At 43.7% G+C, this 17014-nt stretch overlaps 1 protein-coding gene across 3 annotated transcripts in view; it reads left to right on the top strand.

Moving 5' to 3' along the window:
* Positions 1–17014, top strand: part of ADGRG7 (adhesion G protein-coupled receptor G7) — a 1657602-nt gene that overhangs the window by 545452 nt on the left and 1095136 nt on the right. For all 3 annotated transcript variants that reach the window (XM_078657782.1, XM_078657780.1, XM_078657781.1), the window contains exon 4: positions 16863–16963. In XM_078657782.1, coding sequence (XP_078513908.1) covers positions 16863–16963 — 101 coding nt within the window. The remainder of the gene's footprint in view (positions 1–16862; positions 16964–17014) is intronic.

The raw sequence follows: 17014 nt of genomic DNA, 5'->3' as shown, positions 1-17014 counted from the left end.
AAGCGATAAGGTTCAGAATATGCTCACCAGTAGGTAATTGGCGAGTGCAGAATTCCGTATTATAAAAATCCGTAATGTTCTAATCCAGCACGACAGTAAATTTATTCGAGTAGACGGGTAAGTAACCTGAAATAGTAATCATTTTTTTAGTATCTCGCAATCCTAGTTAATAGTATCAAGAGTTCACAGTAGAGTTTAAATTATGCTCACCAGTAAGTTCATGAAATGTGCAGAGTTCCGAGTACGAAAATCTGCGGCGCTCTGCGACGGCGCCATGTTAGTAATCCTATTTATACAGAGGTTACATGGGCGCCATGTTGGTTAAGTATATCCCAAATCATAAAAAGTATATATGTCAATTGCTTCGAAAATAAATATAACTATAAAGTCGAATTATGGTTTAACGGCAGTAGAGTCACCTAATATAATCTGTGAATGTCTATTTGAATTATAGACCGTGCTATTGCACTTTGAATTTCACGTATTCAAAATAGCGTCGCGTGTGTCTAGTAGAAATTGTGATAAGCATAGCTATTATATATTCGGTCACACTAATTATTAGTAGACGGTAGATGTTAGCTATTATGATAAAAGTCGCCGCGGTGAGAATCCGGTCGCCATCTTAGATTGGGTTACTCTCGGGTTACATATTTTAACCCGAGATCGATACCTATAGTTAGTTTGAAAGTTATATCTAAAGCCAAAGCAAATGATCGCTAAATGTAAATTAAATTGTAGGTGAAAAAAGTAGTAATAAACCAAATAATAGTACCACGTTATATATGGTGTGTTATGCTCTTTGAGAGGCACATCCCATCTATGATAAGTAATACATTGCAAAAAGAGTAAGAGTTGGCAGTGTGAGGAGGAGATTAAATCAAAGTAACAGTACAGTTAGTCATAAGTAAAATATATATCTATTACATATACAACACTAAAATTGTTATGCGTATTATGAACAGAAAATATACAGTTCCATTTACTGAAAGAAGAACGAAGGTTCATATATCTCTAATTCCAAAATGCATCATATCCCGGACATAGTTCTGTTATCATATCAGATCATATTTACAGATGTCATAGTTATTAGATTTGATAACTACTCTTGACCCAAATAGAATTTATATTCATGGTCAATGTTCAATCCTTTCTCAACAGCTTTCAGTTTAATTAGCCACATAACTTCACGTCTCCTAAGTGTCAATAATCTATTACCTCCCCGAGGATCGGGTCTAATGTGGTCTATACCATGATAGCTAAAGCTATGGTTTCTTCCATCTTCAAAGTTCCGAACCATATGGGATGCTATAGGGTAGCGTGTGTCTCCTTGTTTCAATGCTCTAAAATGTTCTGACATTCTATCTCTTAGTCTTCTGATAGTACTTCCTACGTATATTTGACCGCAGGTACAAACTATGACATATACCACATAAGTGGTGTCACAATTAATAAACATTTTTATGTCATTATCTCCTGTCTCATTGTAGTTAAACGTAACTACCTTCTTTTTGGCCCACCTACATGAGTTACATCTACCACATTTGTGGAAACCTTTATGTTTTGATAACCAATCTGAACTTGATAACTTTTTTGGATAACTCGGGCTTAGTATATTAGCTAGAGTTATTCCTTTCTTAAAGGTTATACTTGGGTTATCTGTAAGAAAAGGTTGTAAATCATGATCTAGCTTCAACAGATACCAGTGTTTCTTCATAATGGAAAAGAGTTTTTAGCTCTCAGTACTGTAGTTCGTAATCATTCTAACTTTGTCAGCTTTATCCTTCCTACTTTTGTCTTTCAAGGTTACACTGCGTTTGAGTTTCATAACCTTCTGTGTAGCAGATTTTATGACAACATCTTTGTATCCACGGTCTCTAAATCTCTGTGACATGTCATTAACATTAAAGAGAAAATCGCTGTCACAAGAACAGTTTCTCCGTGCTCTAACCATTTCCCCATATCGGATGGCGTTGATTTGGCTGGTGGGATGACAAATAGTAGCATGTAATGTTGCATTACAGCTAGTAGGTTTTCTAAACATTTTACTTTTCAATTTATCATCCTCAACAAACAATTCTATATCCAGAAAAGTGATGCTTTTAAAATCATACAGTGTGGTAAATTTCAAATTCAAAGAGTTATCATTCAAGTAGTCAAAGAAGCCTTTGAGTTGTTCCACTGTCCCTGTCCAGATTAATAGACAGTCATCAATAAAGCGACCCCAGTATTCTATATATTGTATCCATTCTCTATTCTCAGGTCCCCAGATTCGCCCCGCCTCAAACCACCCCATGAAGAGGTTCGCAAAAGACGGGGCAAATCTGGATCCCATCGCTGTCCCAAGTCGTTGTTTATACCATTGTCCATTGAACAGAAATACATTATTTTTTAAAACCAATTCTGTCATATGTAGGATCATTTGAGTATGGTCATAAAGTTCTGCTGATCTGCGACTTAAAAAGAAATCAAGTGCTGTGATACCTAGTTCACGATCAATATTAGAATATAATGATACCACATCTAATGTGGCTAGTATCATTCCATCTTCCCGTGGAAGGTCATTAAGTAGATTCAGGATATGTTTCGTATCCTCAATAAACGATGGTAGGTTATGCACATAATCTCTCAGAAATGTATCGATGTAATGTGAAAGGTGTTCTGTTGGACCACCTATTCCCGATATAATAGGTCTTCCGGGAGGTTTGTCACGATTCTTGTGTATTTTTGGTAACGTATACATGCAGGGGGCCCTAGGGTAGGTCACCTGCAAGTATAAATATTCATCATGGTCTAAAAGTGTTTGGTCATACCACTCTTTCACTTTCTTATTGATCACTTCTACGAGTTTCACCATCGGATTAGAGGATAACTTTTCATAGTATACATCATTGTCAAGTTGAGATTGTACTTCATTATTGTAGTCAATGGTATTCTGAATAACTAGGTTACCACCTTTATCTGCTCTACGTATCGTTATACTATCTTTGCAGAACTGGATCGATATAGGGCTTATGCAGGATACCAAATAAATTGGCACAAGTCGATCCTATATGACCCTAAGGGCCGGGACGTATGGGCAGACCTGCCGGGAAGGCTGCAGATGACTGGGGAGGGGTTTGTATATTTGGGGATATTTGTGACACTGGACAGGACTAGCTCCTATGACAAGAACATTAAAAGAGTAACAAATAATTTTGTAGAGGATGCAGCCAGATAGAGGATGCTTCCCCTTACGATTCTGGGCCATGCGGCCATGTTCAAAATGATGACACTCCCAAGATATCTGTATGCATTTCAAAATGAATATTATCCCATCTCACGACGGGTGTTCTGAGGTATCAATGCGGAACTTAGGGCCTTCCTGTGGCTGGGTAAGCAACCCGAGTGGCACTGACGACCCTCCAAAGGCATCAATATAATGGTGGAATCTCATTACCTAATATTGAGGCCTATTATTGGGCAGAACACCTGGCGCCCATCAATGACTGGATACATGCCCCAGCTACACATCCTACCTATGCTCTAGAGCAACATGGCATGGAGAAACGCACTAACTCTACGGGGGCGCTGGGAAAGGTAGTCTACTTCCTGCCACTAGAGTTACCCTGGAAATTTGGGAACGGGCAATGAGGTGTACAGACTGGGAACGGAAGCCGACTATGCAGACACCGTTGTGGCGATGCGCCTGGTTGAGGGAATTGGGAAAACTAAGAGGGTTCAAGAGATGGGATGATAAAGGAATATCGACACTAGGTGATGTGATGAAAAATGGGGCGCTGAAGTACTTCCAGGCCCTTAGGGCAGAATACGGACTATGTCGCACACAATACTTCAAGTACGCACAGCTGAAACACGCCTGGCGGGCGGAGGAAATGCTGATAGGCACGCTCCCAGAGTATGCTCCACTGGAGGGCCGCCTCCTGCAGGAGCAAATCCCAAATAGGGCAGTTTCATTGACTTACAGAACGGTGATGAATAACATCCCGGACGGGCTAGTGACTCTCAAGAGGAAATGGGGAAACGATGTAGGGGAAATGGATGCGGTGGACTGGGATACGGTCCTGATGCACCCAAGAGAGGTGGCCATTAAATCCCGATTAAGGCTCATCCAATACAATATCCTTCATAGGACCTACTTTGATTGAGTGCGCCTACATAAAATGGAAAGGGCCGGAGACTCAAACTGCCTGCGTTGTGGTAGAGAGGATGGAGATTTCTTCCATGTCCTTTGGTCCTGCTCGGAAATTCAAAGCTATTGGGTGGAGATCCTGAGAGAACTGGGGGAGGTATTGGAGACTACTTTGCCGCTAGATCCCAAAATGGTCCTATTAGGCATGACCAACGATGTAGACCTGGCCCGCCCACTGTTGATTTTTCTAGCACTGGCCCTGGTGGTTGCCAAGAGAGATGTGGCAAGGAGATGGGGGGGTAGCCGTGTTGCCGCAGGTGGAGGAATGGCGAAGAGGCATGGACCTGTACATGGCAGCTGAACGGGTCACGTACAAAGCACGGGGATGCCCAAAAAAGTTTGGAAGAGTGTGGGGCAAATGGCGTAAATACCATGGTCTGGATGGAGGTCTTTGAGCCAGCAAGGGTACAGCTGCATCTCAAACAGGATAGGAGAGAGGGTGCTATGAGACTTCGTGAGGTACTAGGGGAGGGTCAGGGACGAAACCACCTGGGTCTAGTTGGGGTGGCACAAAATGACTTTTTACTAAGGATGAATAAATGAGGGAGGGGGGAGGAAGGGTGGGGTGTGTTGCTTAATGCTGATATGCATGTTATGTTTATGTATCATAAAATGCAAATAAAAAATATAAATAAATAAAAATTGAGGTTTGCAAGGGATTCTGGGTAAGGGGACGTTGGGGGATCCATGCAAGCCATACCTCCTTGGAAGGCCCCGGGTGTCTACTTTTTCAGAAATGTGTTGGTTTGGTAGGTTTCCCTAAATGGCCGCCAAGCACGGGGTCAAAAACCCAGGTGACCCCCCTAGCAAAACCACATCATTTAAAAAAAATTCGTTGTTTAGTTCTGCAGCGTGACAATTTTGGCACAATATTGCAAGGAAAATGTGACAGACATTGTGAGTTTTGCAGGATATTGTGGATAAAATAAGTTGTTATAATTCACCAGAGAGACATCACCATGTACTCCCATGGGTTTTCAACAATATCTACAATTGGTATGTTATTCTTAGGTGGAATGTACACCTTGGCAGAGAGACAAAAAATACAAAGATTCCCGCACTGCCATCTATTCCTCAAACACACACATACAGGTTAGATTTGGCACGAGGTCGAGTGATTGTTCAGTATATAACATTTTATTAACAAGAGATTTCATAAAAATGAAATGCACTGTCAATTACATGGACAAAAAAACCGAAACAATGACTCGTAGCTCATGAGTTGTAAAGCCACTTCAAGGCACCAACCGCTTTACAGGCCATTCACATACCTTTCATACTTGATACACAGAAGACAATTCACACCACTGGGCACGAAAGCAACACATCACAACATTCACAAAAAAGGGACAAGGGGCACCCTGCTTCAAAAATACAAAAAAAAAATATTACTGCACAGCCATCGATTCCTCAAACACACACATACTAGTTGGATTTTGCACGAGGGTGAGTGATGGTTCAGTATATACAATTGTATTAGCAAGTGATTTCACAAAAATGAAATGCACTGTTAATAATTGAAAGGACAAGAAACTGAACCATTGACCCACAGCTCGTGAGCTGTAAAGCCACGACAAGGCACCAACCTCTTTACAGGCCATTCATACACCTTTCATACGTGTGACACATACAAAACATTCACACCGCCAGCTGCGGGCCCATCACATTACAACACTTCCACCAGCAGACAGCGCCATTCAAGGGCCCATCACTTTCACATGCCCACATTCCTGACACATCAACTACACAAACTGATGGATTGCATGGAGTGGCGCTCAGCTAGCAGTGTGTGTAGTGACCAGCATCAAGTCACTACTCACATACCGCCAGCCGAGCATCAATCCACACACACCACCAGCCAAGCACCAGTCCACGCACACCGCCAGCCAAACGCCAGTCCACGCACACCACCAGCCAAACGCCAGTCTGCGCACACCGACAGCCAAGCGTCACCCCACGCACACCGCCAGCAAAGCACCAGTCCAGGCACACCACCAGCCAAGCACCAACCCAAACACACTGCCAGGCAAGCGCCAGACCATGCACACCGTCAGCCAAGCATCAGACCACACACATCGCCAGCCAAGCACCAGTCCACACACACTGCCAGCCAAGCGCCAGACCATACACACCGCCAGACAATCGCCACTCCACGCAAACCGACATCACAGTTAAGAATTTTTTTAATATAAATAAGAAAGCACAAACGAATTCTAAATTGATACAAATCTACTAACACAACAACTAAAACTAAATACGCTACACAAATGCCAACTTTGAAACTGAACAAAAATTATTAAACAATAGAGGCCAGGCAGGTCACTTTACCACTCATGGATGCTCCCCAAAAATGTTTTGTGTGTGGTACATTCTAAAACAAGCAGGTACGCACAGCCCATGGTTAGAAGGACACTTGGGGCAGTACATGCGTGCCTCCTTCCGCAAACCTCTTCGCCAACAGACTCTACATCTCCGACTGGGAAAGTCTTTTGAGGATGTAGGAGGAATGTGATCAGGAAAGTGGCGATCTTTCAATCTAGCATCCTCCACCACTCCAACTCTAGGAACACTTGCCTGTTCCAATAAAACAAGGCTGCCTATTACAGACTCCTGAAACTTTACAAAAGTCATCTTTGACTGAGTACAAGATTCCTGGAACACAACAAAAGCATTAAAGGTTGCCAAGTGGAAAAGATGGATAGCCAACTTCTTGTACCAAATGTAAGGCTTACGAAGAGCAGCATACGGTTCCAACCTCTGATCTACTCTGTCAACACCACCCATGTGCCTATTATAGTCTAAAATGCACACAGGTTTGCGCGCTTCAGTGACCTCACACCAAACAGTCACCGGTTCAGTGCTTTCATCATGGATGGTAGTCAACATGTAGACATCTGTCCTGTCTGAAAACTTCACAGCTAGAAGCTCCTCGCAACGCAATGCACTGCACTGTCCCCGGACAAGCTTTTGACAAACAAGTTCTTTTGGGAAACCTTTACGGTTACAGCGGATTGTGCCACAAGCAACAGTGTCCACTTTGGCCAATTCCCTGAACAACCGCACACCAGTGTAGAAGTTATCTATATATAAATGATGGCATTTGTTAAATAATCCTCTACCACGTTCCCACACAATTTTCTGAGTCACTCCAAAAGTGAATGGACAACCAGGGGGGTTAATCCTGAATTTCCTTACCGGTGTACACCCTGAAATTAGAGACATATCCAGTCCGACTGTCACACAGCATATACAGCTTAATTCTATAGCGTGCCCTCTTACTAGGAATGTATGGCCTAAACAAAAAGCGGCCCTTGAACAACACCAAAGACTCATCCACTGCAATTTCTTTCCCTGGAGCATAGATCTCAGAAAATCGATCAAACAAGTGATCAATGACAGGCCGAATCTTGAAAAGACGGTCACAATCAGGGTAATCTCATTGCAAAGCTAAATCATTATCGACAAAATGCATCATCTGAAGCAGAAGCAAATACCTATCATGACTCATGATTGCCGGAAATATAGCAGTTGCCATCAAGGGACTAGTAGACCAATATGAAACCATTGATGGCTTCCTTAGCAAGCCCATCAAAAAAGTTAAACCCAAGAACTTCTTCATCTCTTCCAGATTTGTGGGAGTCCACCGGGTAGCTCTAGAGTGGGGCTTAAGGCTGGCTCTGTTCTCCCTCAAAAACTGTTTGGCGTACAAACTAGTCTGCTCAACAATTTCTGCCAAAAACACATCATCCATAAACAACTGAAAAAAAAATTGGCAAAAAGTTTTCAGTGTTCACCCTACACCCTGGAACACCAGTAAAGTCTGGCTATGCCGGCTGCACCATGCCTGGGGAAACCCAGAGGTCAGCACTTTCAACGGGAAGCCTTGCAGCCCCAGGCTGCCGCCCAGCTGCCTCTTGACTCACTATACCAACAGGAAGTCTTGCAGCCCCAGGCTGCAACCCAGATGCCTCTTGTCTCACTATACCAACGGGAAGTCTTGCAGCCCCAGGCTGCAGCCTAGATGCCTCTTGTCTCACTATACCAATGGGAAGTCTTGCAGCCCCAGACTGCAGCCCAGATGCCTCTTGTCTCACTATACCAACGGGAAGTCTTGCAGCTCCAGGCTGCTGCCCAGGTACCTCTTGCCGCACTATCGGCACATTAACCACTTGGATGCTAAGGCCACCTCTGGCTCTTCAATGTAATTTCCATTGAAGTCAATGGAAACTCCATGACGAGCTGGGCTCGTCATGAGCGTCGAAGGGGTTAATGTCCTCCTCTAACACAGGCACTTCATGCGCACCAAGAGTAGCTTCATCTGCACTCAGAGTATCTTCATCATCAGATGATGCCATGTTGAGAGAAAACTCACTGCCTGAATCTTTCCCTTCCACCTCTGCCTCAGAATCAGAGTCAGTCTCTGGGCCATGGTCAGAGGAAGAATCAAAAAGCATTCCAACAACTTGCTGAGCTGTAATCTGGCGGCTAGCCATTATCCTTACTAAGAAAGGAGACTGCACAAACAAGTCAACAACCAACACTGTGCAAAGTAAGTAAAAAAATGTGTGCCTTTATCACAAAGATCTATATACTGTAAAACTATATAATTCACTTACAAGGGACAGCTACACTCACCAGCACCTACTCTGCAAAGACACAGCAAATAGTCAACGATATCCCACTAGAAAGAAGAAAAAAAAATGAATCTACAGAAAACAAAATACACATCAAGCACAAATGCAAAACATTTTTTAGACACTCAAAAAACAGAAACCAAACATACTGGTATTATTACACACTTTGCAAAAAACACATTTACATTGAAATTGTACAAAAAAGGTCTCTTACCAAACTCATGCAACTACACAAACAGCAGAACCTCCAGTAACAAAACCGCAACCTGCAACAGTCTAAAGAGCAAAAGCCTTGAACTAGAACAAAAAAGGGGGTAATAAAACATTACAATTCACAAGAAATAAAAACAATACACATTATAACAGGCTATGTCACTACATAAATGGGGGCAGAAAGGGCTGAATACACATAAACAAATATGTGTCCCCTGAAAGCAACCAATTTATTTATTTTTACATCCCTGGCACTAGTGGGCTTTTCTGCCCCCCCCCCTCCCTCCCCGTGCCAGAAATGCCAAAAATATAGGTAATCTGTCCCCAAGGGGGGGGCAGAAAAGTCTAACAAATTAATTAGGCCCAAAAGGAAGTGACCCTTGCCCAAGGGGTCGCATTCCATTTCAAATTTAAAACACTCCCTGGTGTCTAGTGGGGTTTTCTGCCCTCCCCTGGGGGCAGAAAGGCCAAATAAAGAAACCAATCTGCCCCCGGAGGGGCAGAATATACTAAAAATAAAAATAATGGCCCCTGGTAGCGACTGGTCACTTGCAATTAAAAAGAAAATGATTCCCTGGCTCTAGTGGGCTGTTCTGCCCTCCCTGGGGCCAGAAACGCCAACAAATCAGGCTATCTGTCCCCAGTGGTGGCTGAATATAATTTTATTTTAAATTGGGCCCCCTAGAAGCGACCCTTGCCCAAGGGGTCACTTCCATTTAAAACAAAATGAATTCCCTGGTGTCTAGTGGAGTTTTCTGCCCCCCCGGGGCAGAAAGGCCAAATTAAAAAACCGATCTGCCCCCAGAGGGGGCAGAATATACTTTCAAAAAAATTTGGGCCCAAGTAAGCGACCCTTGCCCAAGGGGTCGCTTCCGATTTTACAAAAAACAAATTCACTGGCTCTATGGGCTTTTCTACCACCCCTGGGTCCAGAATCGGCCAAAAAGGGACGATCTGTCCCCAGAGGGGGCAGAAAAGTCAGATTTTTTTTCCCCCCTAGGAAGCGACCCTTGCCCAAGGGGTCTCTTCCTTTTTAACAAAAAAAGGCATCCCTGGTGTCTAGTGGGGGCATTCCTGGTGCACCATCGCGACGCTGTGCGCAATCGTGCACCAGGAATGCCCTGCATTGGGACAGCTGGGGAGAGGAAACACTGTTTCCTCCCCCTTGATACCTCAACGCACATCAAAATGCCCCCCCGCCCCACCGGAGGCCCAAACTCACCTGTGATTGCTTGACGCTCTAGAAACAAATGGTTTCCAGCGCGTCCAGTTCCTCCTGATGACGTCGGCACGCGCTGACGTCATCAGGAAGCGTGGGGGGCTCGGGGGTGGCAGCAAAAACTCTTCCGCTGCCATCCCTGTTGCTGTGGGCACGATCGATTCCCCAGGGGGGGGAGCGCCAGGGCTCCCCCCGGGGGCTGTGCTGACGACGGAGCGGTTCCGTCATCAGCACAGCCCAACCGATGCTGATGACGGAACCGCTCCATCATCAGCATCAAAGGGGTTAAAAATGCCCAATTTACTCTATCAAATGCTTTGGCTGCATTGAAGGTGATTATAGATAAGGGTGTTTTTTCATTGGTGGCTATATCTTTTGCCCCGAAAAGTTTTTTTGCCCCCTAGGAAGCAACCCTTGCCCAGGGGTCTATTCCTTTTTAACAAAAAAAGACATCCCTGGTGTCTAGTGGGGGCATTCCTGGTGCACGATCGCGACGCTGTGCGGGACCGTGCACCAGGAATTCCCTGCATTGGGACATCAGGGGAGAGAAAACACTGTTTCCTCTCCTCCGATACCTCAAAGCACATCAAAATGCCCCCCCGCTCCACCGGAGACCCAAACTCACCTGCGATTGCTGGACGCGCTAGAAACAAATGATTTCCAGCGCGTCCAGTTCTTTCTGATGACGTCGGCACGCGCAGTGCGCACTGACGTCATTAGGAAGCGTGGGGGGCTCGGGGGTGGCAGCGTAAACTCTTCCGCTGCCATCCCTGTTGCTGTGGACACGATCGATGCCCCAGGGAGGGGGCGCCAGGGCTCCCCCCGGGGGCTGTGCTGATGACGGAGCGGTTCCGTCATCAGCACAGCCCAACCGATGCTGCTGACGGAACCGCTCCATCATCAGCATCGAAGGGGTTAAAAATGCCCAATTTACTCTATCAAATGCTTTGGCTGCATTGAAGGTGATTATAGATAAGAGTGTTTTTTCATTGGTGGCTATATCTATTGCCCCGAAAAGTTCATGTGATAAGTCTTGTATTTGTCTGCCTTTCACAAAAACTTTCTGGTCAGTGTTAATCAGGGTTCCTGCAATTCTCCCTAGTTTTTTTGCCATGTTCTGTGTAAATATCTTGTAGTCGCAGTTTAATAGAGAGATGGGCCGATATGACTCACAATTCACCTGATTTTTACTTAGTTTTAATAAAATATTAATTGCTGCGTCATTCCAGGAGTCTGCGAGATTGCCTTTTTCTACAAAGATTGTGTTTAGTAGATCCGTTAGGTGGGAGACCTTGACTCCACTTAGATTAATGAAGAACTAATTTGGTAAGGCGTCAGGGCCTGCTGCTTTCCCTCTCTTTAACCCCCTTATTACTTCTTCTACTTCTTTATTTGTAATTTTGGCATTTAAATCTTCTTTTCCTTCGGTTGATAGTGTGGGAAGGGCCTGGCCGTCAAGGTACTCTTTAAGTTGTGATCGGTAGGATTAGTATCCTCAGTGTAAAGGTCTGATAAGAAAATTGTGAATTCGTGCATAATCTCGGAATCCTCTGAACTTGGTTCTGTATAGCTTTGCTGCTGGATGCTAACTATTTTGTTCCTGGATTGGTCAGTTTTTGTTTTCCATGCCAACATTTTGCCACACCCTTCTCTATATTCGTAGTGTGACAATTTACTGGCTTCCCATTTCTCTCTCACTTTGTTCTCTAGAGTTTCTGTAAGCGATTCTTTTTGTTTTAGTCTCTCAGCCTCCATTTTCTCCTTATTGGCTGTTAAGTTTTCTGCTGCCATTTGTATGTCTAGTGATTTTCTGGTGTTTTCTAAATATCCTATCTCTTGTTTTGTTATCTTTGATTTGTGTGCTGCCAGGCTTAGTTTTTTCCCCTGATTACTGCCTTGTATACGTCCCAGGTGACTTGTTTCGAGGTGCCAGATTTGTTGTTTTAAAAGAAAGTGTCTGTCTCTACTTTAAGTTCTTCTATGTTTTGCGGATCTATTAGAATAGTGTAATCAACGGTCCATCTTGGTAAGGAGTTGTTTTTTTCCATTTGTATTTTTAATTGAACCGCAGACTGATCAGATAAGTGGGCTGGCAAGTGTTCTATTTTCTGCACATTTTCTACCAGGCATCTATCCACTAAGAAGTAATCAATTCTGGACTTGACTCCCAGTTTTTTGTTGTGGAATGTGAAGACTTGCTTTTTGTCACCTTTCTCTTTCCAGATATCTGCCAAACCCAGGTCTTTTATACAGAGCCCCAGCCACTCCCTCATTTTTGGCAAGTTTGCTTGTTTCCTCTGGGTGGATCGATCTACCTTAGGATCAATAATTATATTAAAATCCCCCTCTAGTATTACCGGGGAGGTTGCTGATAGTAGTTGCGTGCACAGCTTTTGTAGGGGAGCTGGGTCGTCCGTGTTAGGACAATAGTATCCTGCGATGGAGTATAGTTTATTGTGCATTCTTACCCTGGTGATTGCCCATCTTCCTTTTTTATCCACTTCTGCAGACTCTATTTTGGCCTTGAGCGATTTTTTGAAAAGTATAGCTATTCCTTTGATGGCGCAGTCTTGGTTTGTACAAACATATGCGTCGACCCAGCTCAACTTTTTTATGATTTCTTCCCATTTCTTTTTTAAAATATGTGTTTCCTGTAGTATAATGACTTCGCTATGTATTGTCTTCAGGTATTTGAGAATCCACCTTCTCCTGCTTTTGGTTCTGAGGCCATTAACATTCCATGAAAGTATGTTATTTTTTTTTCCTTTGATTACATTTTTTTTAAATTTTTTTCCCTAGTTTGCTCACCACCACTGTGTTTGCATTTTTATTTTATTCTTTCTTTTGTGCGTGTTAAAATTTCCCTCCCTGGAGAAGCCTCCTTCCTTTTTTTTTGGGCTGCATTACTTGCCCTCTTTGAGCTCCCTGCTCGCCGTTTTAATACTGAACGTCTTCTATTGATGATCTCGCATTTAATCTTTCATTTGCTCCAGGAAATGCTCAACCTCCTTTGGATCCCTGATGTTGTGCATTTTATTTCTCCACGTGATCCTGAGGGCTGCTGGGAACTTCATCTGTACCGAGGCACCCAGGGATCTTAGCTCCTGAATCTGTTGCCCTAGCTCCCATTGTCTGTCCTGGGTAGCCGTAGAAATATCCGAGCGGATTCTAAATGACCATTCATCTTTATTGTAGGTTCCCTTCTTTAGGGCCTCGCTCAGAATCTTTTCCTTGAGGTTGTAGGATTTAAAGTTTATTAGTATTTTCCTCGGAGTCTTCCTCTCTTTGTTTGTGCCAAATGGGTCTCGATATACCCTCTATATATCTTCTTTGAGTTCAGCCACCTTCACCCATGGGAAGTGCTCTTCAAGAAGTAATACTAAGAACGTTTTAATATCTCAACCCTCAGGTACATTCAGAATTCTCAAGTTGTTCCTCCTTGCCTGGCTTTCCAAAGATTCAAGCTTTTCATTAATGTTTTTATCATTTGGTCTCAGAGCTCTGATCTCCTTTTGATTTGACTCCATTTTTCTACTCAGGGTCCCTACCACTGCTTCTACAGCTGTCACTCTTTCCCCCAATGCATTTAGCTTGGTGTCCAGCACTTCACAGGCCTCCTGGATCTTGTTCTGGTTAGCTTCTGATACTGCAGATTTTCCCTCATTTCACCCAACATTTTTTCTAGGATCTTCTCTGTTGAGTTCTGGGTGTGACTTAGTGGCTGTGTGGCGTGTTCAACGCTGCCCACCCCAGCGTCCCCTACCATTTCGGTGGGGTGCCCCTCTGCAGTGCTCTCCCCCCAGGTTGAGTGGGGGCTGCGACCTCAGCTCTGCGGCATTATCCATGCTTGTTCTACTGTCCTCACTTAATTCAAGGTTAGAGTTGGGGTTACCCCCTATGGGTGCAGGGTCTTGGGTCGGTAGTGGCTTAGCCTGTTGCTCCTGTGCCTCCTGTGTCTGCAGCTGTACCTTAAAAAATTATCTGTGAGGGGGTGACCCTGACCTTTGGCTCTGGAGGCCCTCCAATCCCCTTGGCTCTAGGCATAGGTGTATCTGTCTTTGCCTGCCTTCTGGCCTTTCTTTCAGTGCTGCGGGGGGCAACACTCTTTTTGAGGGATGCTGGTTGATTGTGTTTAAAGAACTGCCTATTCCTTAGGCAGTAACGTGTATGCTTGTCCCGGTCTTTATTCTGCCACCTTTCCGCTGCTACTTTTATTGTCTCAGGGGAGCCTGACGTGTTTGGAGACCCCCACTCCTCTCCGGATATGCCAGAGGCAGGCCCCTCTAAGTCAATGTCTTGTGGCTGCCCTGCTCTTCTAAGACGTCTGCTGCCCCGGAAACCCTCGACCCCCTCAACCCCCTCACCACCCACTGCACCACCTACCCTGTTCATAGGATGGGCTTCTCTTGTGTCTGGTCCCTGCAGAGGGCCCGCAAATCTCAGGGAGTGTTGCGGGGGTTGTTATGTGTGGTCTTCCCCCAAGCGCGCTCTTGTGTGCTCCCCCTTTGGCCGTCTCGCTGATCACACTTTTTGGGCTGCTCGCGCTGCCCTCGCTTCCCCGGAAGAGGAAAGGAATTCTTCTGACTGCCCTCCAGCAGTTCCTCTGTGCCTCAGAAGCAGGCGTCCACAGACCGGCGTACGCCCAAAGCATTCTAAGCAGAGTCGATCTTGCTGCTGCTCTTTTCGTCTCCTCCTCCGTCACGGACTCCTCAGGTTTGCTCTCCCATGTCGTAATCGGTTTCCCCGCGGGCTGTATCATTCTTTGTTTTGGCTTTTTGTTTGGCTCAGTATCACAGTACTTTCAATAGTTATGATGTTTTAAGCGAGATCGGGCATTTCCTGCATACTGCTTCTGCTACTCCTCAATCATGCGGCGGCGAGCACGGAGCTCCCGACCGTACTTACTAGCCGGCCTCCATCTCCAGCATTACTTTCTTAATAATTTTAAAATCTCTTTTACAGCCTCAAATCATGGGTGCCTGTAGTGGGGTCTCTTTTGTGCACAAACTGTGTCATCAGATATCATGAATGATTGTCAATCACTGACTTATGAATGTGGACTGATTAAATAAATGGACATCACTTACAACAAACAGTGGCCAAAAGGGGCTGACCTTTTCACCCGCTCTTTTTGTGAAAATTGCAGTAATACCCTGAATAGTGCAAATAACATAAGGTGACCTTGTAAACGTCTCTTCCATCGTTTCTGACAAAACATGTTGATATTTCTTGATAATTTTGATATTTTGCTATGTTGGTAGCCAAATCATAATGATTTGAGATCAAAGTGAGTACAGCCTTCTCTAAGTACATCTAAGCCTTTTGTTTATGGGATGAATGACTGTAAATGTACACATGAAATTTAACAGCCTAGGCAATTAATTCTTAACAATCGTGAAGTAAGAGACATGAGAAAGGAAGTTATATAACCAAAGGTTCAGTAGCTAGAAATTTAATAATACATTAGTAAAAACTAGTTCTCTAATACAATCAATAAAATCACATAAAAAAACTTAAATCAACAATATAAAATACAATAAACAAAAATACAAATACAGATTAAAAAAGGTGGCACAGATTAATTCTCTCATGTCTCTTACTTCACGATTGTTAAGAATTAACAGCTAGATTCATCAAGCTTAATTGCGCTCGCAAAGGGCCAGATTCTGAGAATCTGGCCCTTTGCGAGTGCAATTTTTGCATTTGGGATTCATCATCCCAAATGCAAAATTCGGTAATAAAGAATTCGCACATTTGCGAGGAATTGCATTTAAGGAATCTCTATTTGAGATTCCTTAAATGCAATTCATGAACCATTTTGAAATTGCGAAATCGCAATTTAGAACCGCTATTTACCACAAAGTCAAACCTCGTGGTAAATAGCTAAAACTGAGAAAAATGCATTTAAATGCATTTTTCTATGTTGCATGTTACACACACACATGTCCTTTGGACATGTGTGTGCACAACATCAGTGTAAATTCACATTTCAGGGGTGCTACATGGTGTCCTTTGGACACCCCTGCATCCTTGAAATCGCATCCTTATTTGCGATTAGCAAATTCCTAATCGCAAATAAGGAATAACTCCCCATTCATTCCTATGGGCCTTTAGGGCCTGAATGGGGAGTTATTCCTTATTTGCGATTAGCAATTTGCTAATCGCAAATAAGGAATGTGTAGGAACGCAATTTATTTAGCAATTCCTACATGAATCCCGTTTTGCAAGTCCTTAATAGTGATTCCTTATGAATCGCTATTAAAGACTCGCAAAACGGCCCTTTCATGAATCTGGCAGAAATTGCCTAGGCTGTTAAATTTCATGTGTTGCTTTATCCCTGTCCTAGGAATTACTATATCTAATTCTCAGGGGGTCCTTGATACCTATGAATGACTGTAAATGTACGCCAGGACAAACAGCAGCAATATGCTTCACGCAGTCTGTTGAAGTGATCTCTCTATTCCCAAAATTATTTATTTTTTGCAACATCCCAATGAGCTATTTTGCCATTTGAACGATTATGACGTTATTATGCAGATGAGATGTTTTCATAAACGTTTGTTATAATAAGATATGTGGGAATTAACCGAAATGTGTTTTTTTTCAGCGGGTCTTCCAAGAGCAACTGTGTTTTGTGCAGAAGACCTAACTTTGAGTAAACCAGTTATCATGGACTGTGGAAAGACACTTGAGGTTCTTTTGGAAGAGGTAAACCATCTACGAAATACTTTACCTCTTTTCAGCCATTCTTGTGTTGCC

Source organism: Lissotriton helveticus, chromosome 8, assembly GCF_964261635.1.
Source record: "Lissotriton helveticus chromosome 8, aLisHel1.1, whole genome shotgun sequence".
Classification (NCBI taxonomy): domain Eukaryota; kingdom Metazoa; phylum Chordata; class Amphibia; order Caudata; family Salamandridae; genus Lissotriton; species Lissotriton helveticus.
Note: the sequence above shows the minus strand (reverse complement) of the source record. Positions and strands in the feature narration are given on the sequence as shown.